We start from the raw sequence: 14,596 nt of genomic DNA, 5'->3' as shown, positions 1-14,596 counted from the left end.
GACTGGGAGCCTAGCTCTGCTTAGTGGCCTGTATCAATTTTAGTGTTTCTTCATTTAAGTGACCTTCTCAGAATGAGAAAGCTTTTGACAGCAGGAAGCAAAATAAAAATTTTGAACAAAACGCAACACTGTTAACTATTACTACTTTCATTTGCATTTCTAATTCAGTGTTATAATTTCGTTTCTTATTAATTTTATTTATAATCTTATTTTCTGTGCTTTTCTTCAATAATTTGTGCTGTAAATAAACATACCCAAAAGACCGTTTCTCAGTTTATACATACCTTAACAAATTTTTGTTCCACGTCACTTGGTGGATTCCACTTGACAGTCATGGTGTTCTTATTAACATTTGCCGTCAAATTACGAACTTGAGCAAAGTATCTGCTTACTGTCACTGATGTGGTTGCGTTCTCTCCAGTACCAAATGTGGTTTCCGCATGGACAACAAAAAAATATGTGCGTTCTCCCTGAAGGTAGCGTATTGTGTAAGAAGTCTTTTCAGAAGGCACTTTTTGAGACCAAGCTCTTCCGTACCAGTAGGAGCAACTTGGACAATTCCAATACACCATGTAAAACTAGAAAGAACAAGAAAAGAGAAGCTCAGTACATCAAGGGGACAAACCAGAGGAGTACAGTCTATGAGGGAACCTCTTGGGATCATGTAACAGCTGGACTGATTGACATGGATACAATATTATCATCAAGGTTTGGCAAATGTGAAGGTTTGGCAAGTATACACCTGGCCCCTGTTGTTCAAAGGGCAGGTAACTTAGCTATCCACTCTTAGCCTGACATTTCAACTAACTCTACCAATTTTGCAACACATTGGTAATTGTCTCACGTGGTATTCGAACAATACTTAATGGAGTTGGATAACAACATATAATGGTCGTTTAAATAAAAGTTATCAAATATTAGTTGCTCTGATGGTTTATGAATCGTCTCCTTGTTTTTGGCAAAGCTAAAAAAAATAAAACTAACTCGCTAAATAAGTAAATCGATAAAAATAACCAAGCATTAGGACGAGGAAACGACTTTTCCTTACCATCGGCAGCAAAAACATTGCACACTGTAGAAATTGCAGTATCAGTAAGCTTTATTTATTTCATCATTAAGGTACATAAGGCCCGGTTCATACGTCGAACTTTACATGAGCCAAACGTAATACCTATTAAGGTCGACCCAAATAATTAACTTCTGAAGTTCGGCAGTTGATTCAGACGTCTAACCTAACTGAAGTCGAACTTAAAGCTAAAGTGAGAAAATAGATTTACGTGGTCAGCGGCTGTTGTTTTTACTTAACAAGATTCAAAATGGCGTGAAAGATGAATTCTGACATGGAAGAGCTTGTTTAATAAAATAATAAAGACAGACCAAACACGGCTCCTATTGGTCGAGATAGGAAGAATATGACCTTCAAAGCTAATTTGCTCTTACGAGTACGTCTTTCAAAGATCTCCCTTTTCTATACGAAAGTAGGGAAGGTTCTTTGCAGATCTCTCTTATGGACGGTGCCTACTAATACAGAAGTATTTTTGTGCGGTTTATGACTATGCAGGAAAAGCAGATCTTAGCAAGGGCTATTGAAATCCAAAAAGAATATTGGGGGTAACCACGCATTCTTCAGAGATAATTAAGCAACAATCTTTCCAAAAAGCGCCAAAACATAAAGCAATGTATGGCAGTTTTTCCTAAATAGAAGCTTAATTATCTCTGAAGAATGCATGGTTACCCAAATTTTCTTTTTGGATACCTACAAGCACAGATTACAACGGTTCGAAGCGGGGTTGAAAGGCGCAGCTTGCTTTAAAATCTTCCAAGTTATAACTCTTAAGGACCACAAGCCTAACTTCGCAAACAACCCCACATGCCGCCTTATCAACCCAGCTAAATCTGAGATTGGCAAGATCAGCAAGCAACTCCTCGACCGCATTAATACTAACTTTGTTAGCAAGCTCAAACTAACCCAATAGAAAAACACCAAAGCTTTATTATCTTGGTTCAATGATATACGGCATAGGGATTCGAGCTGATTCATTGCATTTGACGTGGTGGAATTCTACCCATCGATTTCCGTCGAGTTGCTAGACACCGCTCTCGAATTTGCATCCAAATACGTTACCATTAGCGACGACGAGAGATATATCATCGGTCAGGCGAAAAGTTCCCTTCTCTACAATGCTGGTGAGTCATGGAGCAAGAAAACGTCATCAAACCTGTTCGATGTCACCATGGGTAGCTACTGTGGGGCCGAAACATGCGAACTTGTTGGGCTTACCTCCTCCACAACATCCAAGAAAACTTTGGCAACGCATGCAATTTTTGCTTGTATAGAGATGACGGCCTCGGAGTAACGAAAGCATCACCCAGGCAAACTGAAATCATCAAGAAAGAATTATGCAACATCTTCGGCAAGTTTGGACTGAAAATTACAATCGAGGCCAACAAAAAAGTAGTCAACTTCCCCGACGTCACGCTCAACCTCACCAATAGAGACTTTAAGCATCGACGACGGGAACGGCAACGGCGACGGAGAAACCGAGGAAAGACTGAGGAGAGGACGCGGTTGCGTCGCGAAATTGGAAGCAGTTAAGCAGGCGCAATACGACGACAACTTCCCTCGAAGAGGATGAAATAGGATGGGCGCTTTCCATTCACCAAAACTTTTCGATTTGAATTTCAGGAAATCTCGGTCTCGAATGGAACGGGCTTATTCTCGGTCGGTTTCCACTTTTCGGGAACAGCTGTTCAAAAAGGTTGTCCTACATTTTCGAAAATCTTTTCCGGAAAAGATGCTGTTCCATTCGATTCCCACCCGAAATTTTCGAAATTTTCGTCCAATTGAAAGCACCTATCGAGTCTTCGTTAAAAGAAGTCAGAAATCGATTTTAATAATAAAATAACCGATGAAGAATTTTTACTGCTGTTAACGAGAACGTGTTTGTCGGAGTTGCAGTTTTCCGATGTAAACAATTCAGACCATTTGATACATTTTTAGGTCGTAATAAAAATCACCGATATAACTAGAAATAGCAACTAGATTAACATTAGTTTACTTCAAATGTTCTGCATCGAAGGCTGGGATTTCAAGAAACGCTTTAGCAGTGCGAGCACGCGTGAGAATTTCGTTATCTTTACATCTAAAAATTTGAACTGAAACCTACGATATGACACAGTGGTTTGTGGTTTGGATGCTATTTTTGAGCAACATAGACTGTTTATTTTTCTCCAGCTTAAATGTAAATTAAAATTTCTAGTGTGTCTTGTTTTGAATAAGAAAAAGTAATGTTACACTGATGTTAGAGAGAAACATCGATAATTAGTGTCAGACTCGCAAGTCATTTCTAATTTTGCAGGCATCGCCACTAGTCTCTATAGCTTTCTGTTTTGTAACAGCCGACTGATGAAGTTATTATAGTTTCGGAAAGAATAAAACAAAAACTCAACGCGTACTTTTCCTACGGTTGCCTTAAGTGCCAAGCAATATTAAAAATATCATTTTTTCGGGGCGAATATGTGCAATGTTACTCACGTTTTCGGGCAACGCCAAACGAAGCTTTCTCACGTCGGGCCCCGGAGCAGAACGTCTAGATATTTCCCGCCAGACATGCGCAATGTGACATTTGGGTTTTCCCCCACAATCTCACGTCGCCGTTGCCGTTCCCGTCGTCGATGCTTAAAGTCTCTAATGGTAAATACATGCCTTACACCAAACCAGGAAACATCCCACTCTACGTTCACAAGATATCTAACCATCCACCACGCATAATCGAAAATATCCCAAAGTCCATCAACAGACGGTTCTCTGAAATTTCATTTGATGTAGATTCATCTAACGAAGCAGCACTTCTTTACCAGAAAGCCCTTGATGACAGCGGGTACAACCACCGCCTTACGTTCTCACCACCTACCGTACAGACCTCGAACTCCGCAAGAAAGAACCAGAGACATTATCTGGTACAACCCTCCTTTTAGCAGGAACGTTGCTACTAGTGTGGGACAGTCATTTCTTAAGATCTTGGATCGAGGAATTCCCGAAGAACCACCCGTTGCACCAGATTTTTAACCGGAAAACAGTAAGGATCAGTTGCATGCCCAACCTAAAGTAGAAAATTTATGGGCATAATAAATCCATCCTTCGAAACACGAACGTCCCATCTCGAGCATGCAACTACCGACAACCAGCTCACTGCCCTATGGCCGGGAATTGCGTTAAACCATCCGTGATTTATCAGGCACTAGTTACCACAGAAGACAGCAGGCCATCTTTTAAAACGAGATTCGCGCACCATATGTCATCATTCCGAGACGCGAACAAGAGGCTCAGTACAGAGCTAAGTAACCACGTTTGGCATTTAAAAGACCCTGGGTTAGATTTTAATATAACTTGGAAGATTTTAAGGAAACCTGCGCCTTTCAACCTCGCTTCGAACCACTGTAATCTGTGCTTGTGGGAGAAGTATTTTATTATTTGTAGACCAGACCTTGCGACCCTGAACAAGCGCAATGAACTGGTAACTTCATGTAGGCATATGTATGTAAATGATATACACTTGCAGTTTGTGGTTATCAGTTGTTAGTTTGTAGTTATAAGCCTTAGTTTCCTGTAAGCGGTGAGTGCGGTATTGTGGGCCTTCGATTTATTTTGACTAAATCACTAGAAAGGATCCGGGGTTTGAGTCGGTAGATAAAAAACAGAAGTGAAGGGTAAACCAAGTCTAATTTGTCAATCAACAGTGAACAGGACAATGACTTAAATCACCGATGAATAAAATTCTTTAAACTGAGGAAGGTTAAAAACTGACACTTTTTTTCCAAAACGGTTTCGTTTGCAAGAACTTAGGGAACTAAAGATAGCAGAAATTTGAACAATTTATCCGAACATGCCTTTATATTCTAAAGATGTTTATGCTAGTGCCAGCAAACCTACATAATTCATAATCATTCCTGTATACGTTTGCAATGGCATTAACAGTTTAATTCACTGCTTTTTTAAAATTAAAATTGTAATATTTTTTAACAGTAGTTAACACGTTTGAAATCCAAATTGCAGTAGAATGAAAATGGCAACAGTCTCACTGTCTGTTTTATTAGGTGTCTTTTATTATCAAAGGGCACTAAAAAAACAAGCTAAACAACTCCAACGAGACAACAAATCTGAAGTTTACTTACTTTCACTTTCTGTTGTTCAACTGTTTGCGGTGCTGACCAAGACAAGCGGACGTTTCTGTTCACAAGTACTTTCACTGTCAATGGAGCCACAGGAGCAGAGAAAGAGCCTGTTGTTGCGGTGACTTGGACAGGTTCCCCGAGAACACTGTCCTTAATGAACACTGTCCGTACCTCAAAAACGTACCTAGTGTTAAAATTGAGATAAGGGAAGGTATGGTTTGTTTCTCTGCCTGCGGTGTTGATTGTTCGTGATTCTAAACCGGCCGCATCTCTGTGCGACATCTTAACCTGGTAGTTCTGAAAAGTACAAATAGAGGGAACCTTACATTAGAATCATTCAAGAAGAAAGAAAAAATTGTTGGCAGTTAAAAACAAACTGGAATTTTGGAAAGGTGGGTCTACGGAAGGATTAGATTTACAGAGGGAGGGGAGGAGCCGTTCAGAAATATAAAAATCTATTAAGGTGGTTATTACTTTCACAGTAAAAACGCTATAGTCTCCTTTTAATATCACGTTTGCCCATTATTTCAATGCCTTTAACCCTATGTAGACCAGGGAGGAGGGGGTGGGGGAGGTCCTGCCTATGTCCACTTTGAACGTTTATAACTTTTTAAATATTTGAGCAACAGCCACTCAACTACCTGACTTCTCCAGAAATCTGGGAACAATTTGGTGTGGTTGGTCAGTGTCAACTGAATTTGATTGTTACCATCGAAACCAAATTTAGAAAGGCAACTCTTCCAATAATATCAAAATTCCTGTCTCTAATAAGAAAAAATTAACTTTCGTAAAGTAAATTTCATGTTTTTGGATCAACCTAGTATTGCTCTATTAGATTTGATGAACACCCATTGGTCAATTTTGGGGGTTTTCTGAAGATAATAAAACCAATCCCCCCCCCCCCCCCCCCAAAAAAAAAATGAAGATAAACAAAATGCCAATCCAGATATCGTTTCTATACACTTCTGCGTGATAAAGCTTCATCGCCCTGTTGTCTATTTTGATAAATTTAAAATATTCTCTGACAAACCATGAATCCCAAAGCCTGATTCAAATTTGTGAGATGATTACAAATACAAGCATTATATAATGCACAGGGATGCTCTCACACATCACTGCATGCAGAGTGCTGTTTAGTTCTTGTGCTTGTGCCTATGCTCAGGTTTTGCTTCTTGTCACTTGCGACAAGGACAAACAAGCATCAAAATATAGACAAGCATAAAGGGAAAGTTCCGTTTTCTTGTTCTTGTGCAAATGTCATACAGGAGTAAGCAACCATTTTGAAATAATGTCTTTCTCTAGGGTGTCATGTCAATATGTACCTTTACACCGATACTGATAAGCCCATACACTAACAAGCACCTCTACCCCAACAACAGTCATTCCCCTGATAATTATCACATTCAGGTTTCACTAAGGTTTTGCCGAACATTTCAACTGTATCCTTACTACTAATTCCGAGAATAAGCTCCGCGGCCTATATTTTTCAAAGGTATTTTTTTGAGGGGCTTATGTACGGACGGGCTTATTATATAAGGGGAATTTGCGCTGAGCTTATATTTGGAGGGCAATTTGTGTCTGCAATTTTAAAATGTGCAAAAGATAATACTGGGGAGTTAAATACAAATTTATGACATGGAAATCTGTGTGAACGTGCCAACTTCCAAAACAATAACCTTTATTGAAAATGTGACACCGTACATACCGTGAAAGTCATACTGGTTTATAGTTCATACGGTACATTATAGTTCATAACGTAGTTTATACTGTAGCTGAGTACGGATGCTCAAAGTTCAGTGTATGGAATCGTAAGAAAAGGCTTGATTATAATGGTATGTGTAATTTACTTTGATTTGGAATAAATGTGATGGTATATTTGTTTTTATTTATTTTGTATTGGAGGGCAATTCCCGTGTATTAGCTCCCGGGTGTTATATTTGGAGGGGCTTATCGACCAATAAGTTCTACCCATCTACGCATTTCCTGAATTACTTACCATCTAAAGCTATGATCGAGATTTTTATTCAAGCTTAACGTTTTACAGCTAAAAAGTGTCTGAATGATTTATGTGTTTGACTGATGAATATGTTTTTCTCCCAAATCTTTGGTTCATATTCCCCGAAATCTATACAGACAACACAATTTAAGTCATCAGGAGAATGTTCTCTAGAATAAACTTCATGGTAACAAATTTGTTTTTTCACTACCAACCACTATATTTCAGTCCTCTTGTGAGTGACTACATGTTCTCAGTGACCGGACTTGGGTCGCACAAAAGGCATTCAGCTGTTGATCAATTGCCAACTGAGCAAGTTGACATAATCACGTTTTGGGGTAACATAATGCAAAGCGCAATCAAGGCTCATTTAATTATTCACTTCAACATAAAGTGCATTCATCCTCCACGGGTTCATTACAAACTCACAAAATGACCAGCTCCCAGTTGGTAAAGCAGTGCACCGGTAACGCAAAGGTGGCGGGTTTAATTCCCTTTAAAGCTTCAATTTGTGTCAGGCTTTCTTTTCGCTTGCGTACATAACTGTGATGGTCTTCTATTACTTTAAATCTCTCATCCATCGAGTGTTCAATATGTATTTCACAGAATTATTCACTGAAACAATGAAGGCATAAATAGTAAGCCCAATCACAGAACAAGACCGAATTAATGAGAACATACTTTAATATCACTGTCTACCGCATCCGCTGGTTTTTCCCAGGTAAGAACGACGCCAGTGACACCAACGACGACAGCTTTCAGGTTGCCTACCGGCTGGTAATCCTTGCCTGACATAGTAAAAACCAAACAAAATGAAGTTAAACAACCACGTGGTTGTTACTTTTAAACAATAAGGATGTCTTGACTTCAGTGGACTTAATGCGCATTACAAAGAGGTCTACTGTATTCATGCATAGTTATGTGCAGTTTTGTAATACAGGAAAGGAAAGTTAATCATTGCCACCTAAGTAAATAAGTTGATAAAGTGCCATGCTGTTGAATAGTGGGGGCTATCCTCAATAGAGCGGTTCTCAATTGAGTGTCAAAAGTAATTTAGCGTTTGCTTTGGTTTTGTATTACTACGCTCTGTGATTGGTTAACAAAACTCGCGCCACTTTCTCAACCAATGAGAAGCCAAACCAAAACCAATCGTGTTTTAGCCGCACGCGTTTTCCCGCGCTTGGCGCCAGTTACATGTGTTTGCTTCGAATTCTGATTGGCTCGTTGTGTTGTTTACATCTGTTGCGATTGGCCAGAGTAATTACTATGGTTTTGGTTTCACGACACTCAATTGGAAACCGCTCTGTCTTCCAATACAATACAAGGCAATGCAACGCGACGAAACACACATTACAGTACAATGCAATGCAATGCACCATGACTCGAAGTCATGGTGCCTTTAGGACATAATGTTAGCATTATTGACCTCGTCTCTCACACGTCATATTAACTGAAACAGTGGGATGTTAAACAACCCAAACGACTGTTTTGGAAAGAGTTATTGAGGTCACCTATTTGAAATCATTCATGAATGGAGTGGCTGGTGTGAGATCACAAATGAAGTGGCATTGCTTACTGTCAGTAGATTTACCACTGATCTCAAGCTGAAGTTAAAAAGCACTAATTATATTACTTGAACACCACATTGAAAAATGTACTGTAGTAGTAGAACCAGGAAAGGGGCACGCGAGATGGGTGGGGGGGGGGGGGGGGGCAATGCCTCTTTGAGTGTGAGGGGTAATTTCGAAATTTGAACGAAGTTTTGGAATTTACCTGTCAGTTTTGAGCATCGCCAAAGAGATTTCAGAGTTCCCGTAGAAATTTCCCAAGTTTAGCCATCCACTCTTGGAACAGCTGGGGCCTGGATGCAGTTGGTTGGCCTGGCATTACAACTAACTCTACCAATTTTGCAACACATTGGTACTTGAAAGTCTTTCTTCAGCAATAAATTAATCATAATTATTTCACCTTTTGCCACAAGAATGATGATTAAACTATCAACCCATTCTTAACGTACGCGTGCACACACCTGTTTTTGGCCGAGCATTGGTTGGTTTACTATGTGGTCCTGACCGACCAAGCGATACCTCAAATATATAAACAACACTCTCTTGTAAGTTGCCCACCACAAATGTTGTGCTTGTGGTGCTGGCCACTGGCACAGAGCTGACTCCAAGTGATGCAGGCCCATAGTAGATGTAATATACCTGTATGAGAGAAAAGGCAAACAATTTAAAATCATAAAGGGTCGCTTGGGACTGCTTTGTAACATAAACACCTGCATCGATCTATCAGTCACAATGTGCCCTTTGCAGCTAACGGTCACAAGGTACAAAATACACCTTGCAGGAGAGCAAGCTACGCATAGCACTGGGACATCCAAGACAAAGCGACTCCATCCAGTCAAATTTGAGTTTTCTTTGTTTAGGATGTCCCACTGCGTAACGTGCTTGACAACAAGGTAGTTTTTGTACCATGTGACCGTTAGCTACAAAAGGCCCATTGAGGTCAGGTGCATGGGTTTTCTAAGGGTTTCCACGTTTGGCAGCCAGTCCCTAGAGAGAGCTCTGCCTCCAAGCAAAGAAAAAGGGGCACCTACTACACTGAGAAGCCTACCAGCAAAAACCAGGGACCAGAGGCCTTGAGGCCAGATGCATTCAAACGAACAAAGTTGGCTGATTGCCTGGAAGGAAGCATACTGTATTGACAAAACCTTTGATCTGATTTCTGACGGCAAGGACATCTGGCGTGTACTCTGTGTGTTAACTTCTCACTTTCAACTGCACAAACCTTATTCCAAAATGGCTTCCATTTTAATATTCTTTTGTTTGCATTCAAATTAGCCCATTTTGCCTCGTTCAAGGTAAAATATTCCTTTGACTTTTTAGCTTAAGAACGAGGTAAGAAGGGCTTATTTGAACACGAACAAAAGAACATTAAAATGGCAGCCACTTTGGAGTAAGGTCTATTTAATGGAGCGCATGCATTTAATGTTCAAATATAGCAAAACTAAAATGGAACTTACAGTTTCATGTGACGTTTCATCAGGTGGCTGCCAAGATAACATTATAGCTGAACTGTTGAGCGGCGTTGCTGTAACATGTGTGGGAGCACTCTCTAGTACAAAGAAGAAACAAAGATTCGTTATCTTTGTACCATGGCTTTTTATACGCCTTACTCGGGCGGGCAGACTAGTTTCATAGATAGCTGCTTTTTTGCTTTTATTCGGCACACTGAAAAGTAAAATATGGATTTGTGTAATCCAGTACTGTTACAATGTCTTATAGTTGTTACATTGTCGTTCTTTATGGTAGTGCGCTTGGCTGTGATGACATTATTTTCACCTAGAATTTTGACAAGTGTTTCAGGAGGGGTTTATTTTTCAAACTAAGCATAAATTTCATTATTAGCATAGGGATATTTATATGTAGTTACACTTCAGGAATAACATCATCGCAAAGTCTTTAGGTTTCTCATTTCTGGTTTTAGAGGCCCGAGTGTGAAGGCCAACCTTCACAGTTTCGTTCGGTGACCATTTCCAAGTTCACACCAATAAGGCCAGATCACACCACAGGTCACCAAAGCGTCGTATAAGAGTTTTCATGGCGTTATAAATCGATCTAATTTCAGAGGGAATTTTTGAAATACTTTCCTCAAATGACGGGTCAAACTGGACTTCTGAATACCTTAGTACAGTATGCTGCACGTGGACCAGAGGTTGAAAGATGAATCGCACAAAACAGCTTTCAGGAGAACCCAAACACAGCCAAACACTCCATGTGAGCTTTTTTGCAGACCTGATTGTAGTTTTGTCGGTTTCTGATGGAATATTGTTGTTTAATTTTCAACCGAATTTAAACGCTAAACAAACTCTTGTATTATGCTTTAGCGACCTGTGATCACACCACTTGACTAAAACAAGGGCACGAAGATACTGAAATACATTTAAAATTGTTCATTGTCCTGACGTTTTAAAATTATTGCGACAATAACTTTAACGAGACTGTATCTCAAAAATAATTGATCACATTCACAAACAGAACAGCCACTCCATTTCAATCGACCAGTCTACTCGAAGAACGAAACAACGTTTAAAACAATTTAGAAAAGAATGGGAACTTTCTTACAGTATTTAAACTCCAGAACTTGATTGACTTTAATTTGCCTTTCATTATTTTTACTTAACAGTACAGCTTACCTCCCTTTGTGGTTACTTGAATGGAAGAAGCTGGTCCTTCACCTGCCGCATTAAATGGCCTCACTGTGAAAGTGTACGTTGTATCGGACTGCAGTGATGTGTTCACATAGTAGCTGTGTTGGTCAGTAGTTGTAAGTAACCCATAACCAAGTCGATAGACTTTATATCCCTAAATTGAAAATAGAGAACACTCTTCAAACTGAGAGCACATCAAAACACATAAAACAATTGCTGAGATGCATAAAAGGAAGGTCCCCAGGAACCACCAAGATATAACTAACAAGCCAATAGATAACATATCTCTGGCCTTTGTTTACGTGCCTTAACTACAAGAGGACTAAAACTTTTACATTGTATGGAACGCCATTTGGATGGTGCAATGTTTTATTTTTGGTTTCGAACTTTGCAATCTAAATTCTCAAATGTGTCCCACTTCTCAGTTGTAGAAAAATGATGGAGGAGATTTCTAACTCTGTACCATCTCACATATCGCCATCTCGCTACAGAGCAGAGCAGCGTACAATACAGTAGAGTGGCAAAGAACAGAGCATAGCAGAGGGGAACAATGTGAGCATGTTTAGAGCAGAGGAAAGTGGAGTATACTAGAGTACTATAGCATAGAGTGGAATGGAGTGAGAGAGTGGAATGGATATAAGATAAGCCCAACCATAAAATAAAATAAATCACTTTATTTTTAAAAGTGTCAATGTATTTAGCGCGGAGCACTAATTGGGGACGCTTTCCAGATCGAATTGGAATTTACAAGTGTTGGTTTTTGAGGAGAGGGGAAAACCGGAGTACCCGGAGAAAAACATCTCGGAGCAAGGACAAGAACCAACAACAAACCATGGTTTCCCTACAAACAGCAAGATGAAGGACTTCCATTTATAAATTTGAAGGTTCTTCTTCCAAATACTAAGATTTTAAATTATTTCATGCATCCTTACTGCACAGTAAATTAGCACCTTCACATTGTGATTTCGCTCTGAGACTAAAACTTGGTGGAAAAGTTATTGGCCGTTTTCTTATAAATGGCAACCCCTAATTGATTCCATGTTTGTCAAAAGATACAACAGTCCACGATACCACTAACTTTGAAGTTTTTCGTTATACAGTTTTCATAAAATCAGCATACTATCTATTTAGGTGCAAATGCCAAAAATATCTCTATTATTTCAATAGTTGTTAATTTGTTTAGCAACTTTACAGAATTTTACCGTAACAGTTGTTGCAATATACCGCATTTATTCGATTACCACCCACCTTTGAACAAGCGCCCACCCTGAAAGCCCAAAAACGTTAATAAATGCTCACCCCGTCCCCCTCCCAACAAAAAACCATTGTTGCACTAGCCCAGCCTGAAGTAAGAGGAGCGTTAGTTGTGTTCCAAGTCGGTTTTAGATACGGTAGTCAATGAACTTTTATATTGTTTATGGCTTGTTTATATTAGCTTTTGCACTTTCTTTTGTCTTGTTGAAGCGAAATAAACTTATCCCTTGTTTTGTTATTCTCTAAAAATGTCCTCGCTTGCTGAAAATGTTGGAAAAATAATAAGCGCCCACCCTCATGGGCCCAAAATTAAATAAGCGCCCAGGACGTTAATCGAATAAAAACGGTATAAACAAGTTAGAACAACAGTATTACAATGTTGCCAAAAATAAGTTCCTGGAAGTAATCGACGTGTATAGCGCTATATATCACTCATGAAATATCTCTGTTAAAGCATTAAGCTCTCCATAACACAACAGTCCTTGTAAAAACCAAGAAAGAAAAAAAAAACGTCTGGACAGAAACATAAATGAAGAGCATAATGACTCTTTTGAAGACAAAATCCCATCCTTGGGGCCAACAACGACTACAGCAATAGTGGGTCAAAATGTCGTCAAATCTTCTCATTTTGGGTGATCTATTTTTCTTTCAAATTTATGCTGGATCCACAGTGATCACAGGTTTGACAGTCCCATAGCCCAAGGTCTCCTCCCAAGGCTTAACATTAACTGATGCATAACTGCTATGTATTAGCTGAATTTACCGAGACAGGACGTATGACCCCCTGTGATTGTGGAGCTCCCCAGGCAAGACGGATTGACGTCTGAGTCACAGATGTGTTGCGCAGGTGTGTGACAGGTGCTGAAAAAAATATAAAAAAACTCTTTTATACATCCTCGTTACCTCCAACTCCAGCAAATATTATCAAACAAGTGAAACACATAATTTACACATCTTTAAGGAAAGGGAAAGACAAGGTGACAAGGCTCTCAGCAAATAAACAATTTTGAAGGAGGTGGTATAAAAATGATACACATAGACAGCATGGTTAAAGCTCTTAGACTACCCTGGCTGAAACAAATTTTCAATGATAGTGAACGTTCATGGAAAACCTATTTGCTGTACCCCTTAAAAGACGTTGAGTTAAAATTTTTGAGTGCAATTATACCGTCGCAGTCAACCAAGAACTCGTTCGTAAAATACAGATCTGTAATTTGCGAAACGGAGCACTTATAAATAAATAAAAACAAATAAATAAATAAATAAAATAAATCACTTTATTTAAGTGTCAGTGTTTTTAGCACAGAGCACTAATTGGGGACACTATCCAGATCGAATTGGAATTTAGAAATGTTGCTTTCTGAGAAGAGGGGAAACCCGTAGTACCCAGAGAAAAACCTCTCGGAGCAAGGACGAGAACCAACAACAAACTCAACCCACATGTGACAGCAAGTCTGGAAATTGAACCCGCGCCACGAGTGCTCCCCCTTGGGACCTCTTGGCTCATTCACTGTGTTTTCTTCAGAAATCATCTTTGCGGCAAGGAATAAATACGAAACGCGTTTAAACAAACAAGTTAAATTCCTTTACGGTCTACGAAGAGCTCACTTCGCAAACTACAGTCTGATAACCATACCTGATGGGGGAAGTTCATCGATCTTAACATTCTGAGTTGGAGAGAATTCCCCACCAACACCATTTATGTCGTAAGCTTGCACCTAAAGGACAGCAACAAAAACAATAATTTATTAAGAAACTGAAAACATATTTCGTACATTTAAGGAGAGGTATAAAAAACATGAGGAACAGTTTTGGAGGTCCAGAAAGTTGTTTTGAACAGAAGCTGCTGACGCGTGATGATGCTCCATTTCAAGTTTCTCAATTCTAAAAGCCTGTTTCAGACTAGCGACATAATGACATATTACGGCATAACGACATAAAGAAAGGATTAATATTTT

General features: G+C 39.4%; 1 protein-coding gene across 1 annotated transcript in view; it reads right to left on the bottom strand.

Moving 5' to 3' along the window:
• Nucleotides 1–14,596, bottom strand: part of LOC146469307 (sortilin-related receptor-like) — a 101,420-nt gene that overhangs the window by 23,697 nt on the left and 63,127 nt on the right. The window contains exons 37-44 of the mRNA XM_085123315.1: nt 14,275–14,356; nt 13,402–13,499; nt 11,370–11,538; nt 10,197–10,288; nt 9,201–9,378; nt 7,853–7,959; nt 5,176–5,472; nt 285–578 (exon numbers count right to left, since the gene is read on the bottom strand). Of these exons, the coding sequence (XP_084979441.1) occupies nt 285–578; nt 5,176–5,472; nt 7,853–7,959; nt 9,201–9,378; nt 10,197–10,288; nt 11,370–11,538; nt 13,402–13,499; nt 14,275–14,356 (1,317 nt within the window). The remainder of the gene's footprint in view (nt 1–284; nt 579–5,175; nt 5,473–7,852; nt 7,960–9,200; nt 9,379–10,196; nt 10,289–11,369; nt 11,539–13,401; nt 13,500–14,274; nt 14,357–14,596) is intronic.

The sequence above is a fragment of the Pavona decussata genome, unplaced genomic scaffold (genome assembly GCF_977016875.1).
Source record: "Pavona decussata unplaced genomic scaffold, jaPavDecu1.1 SCAFFOLD_124, whole genome shotgun sequence".
Classification (NCBI taxonomy): Eukaryota; Metazoa; Cnidaria; class Anthozoa; order Scleractinia; family Agariciidae; genus Pavona; species Pavona decussata.
The sequence above is the reverse complement of the archived record's forward strand: the minus strand, read 5'-3'. Positions and strand labels throughout refer to the sequence as shown.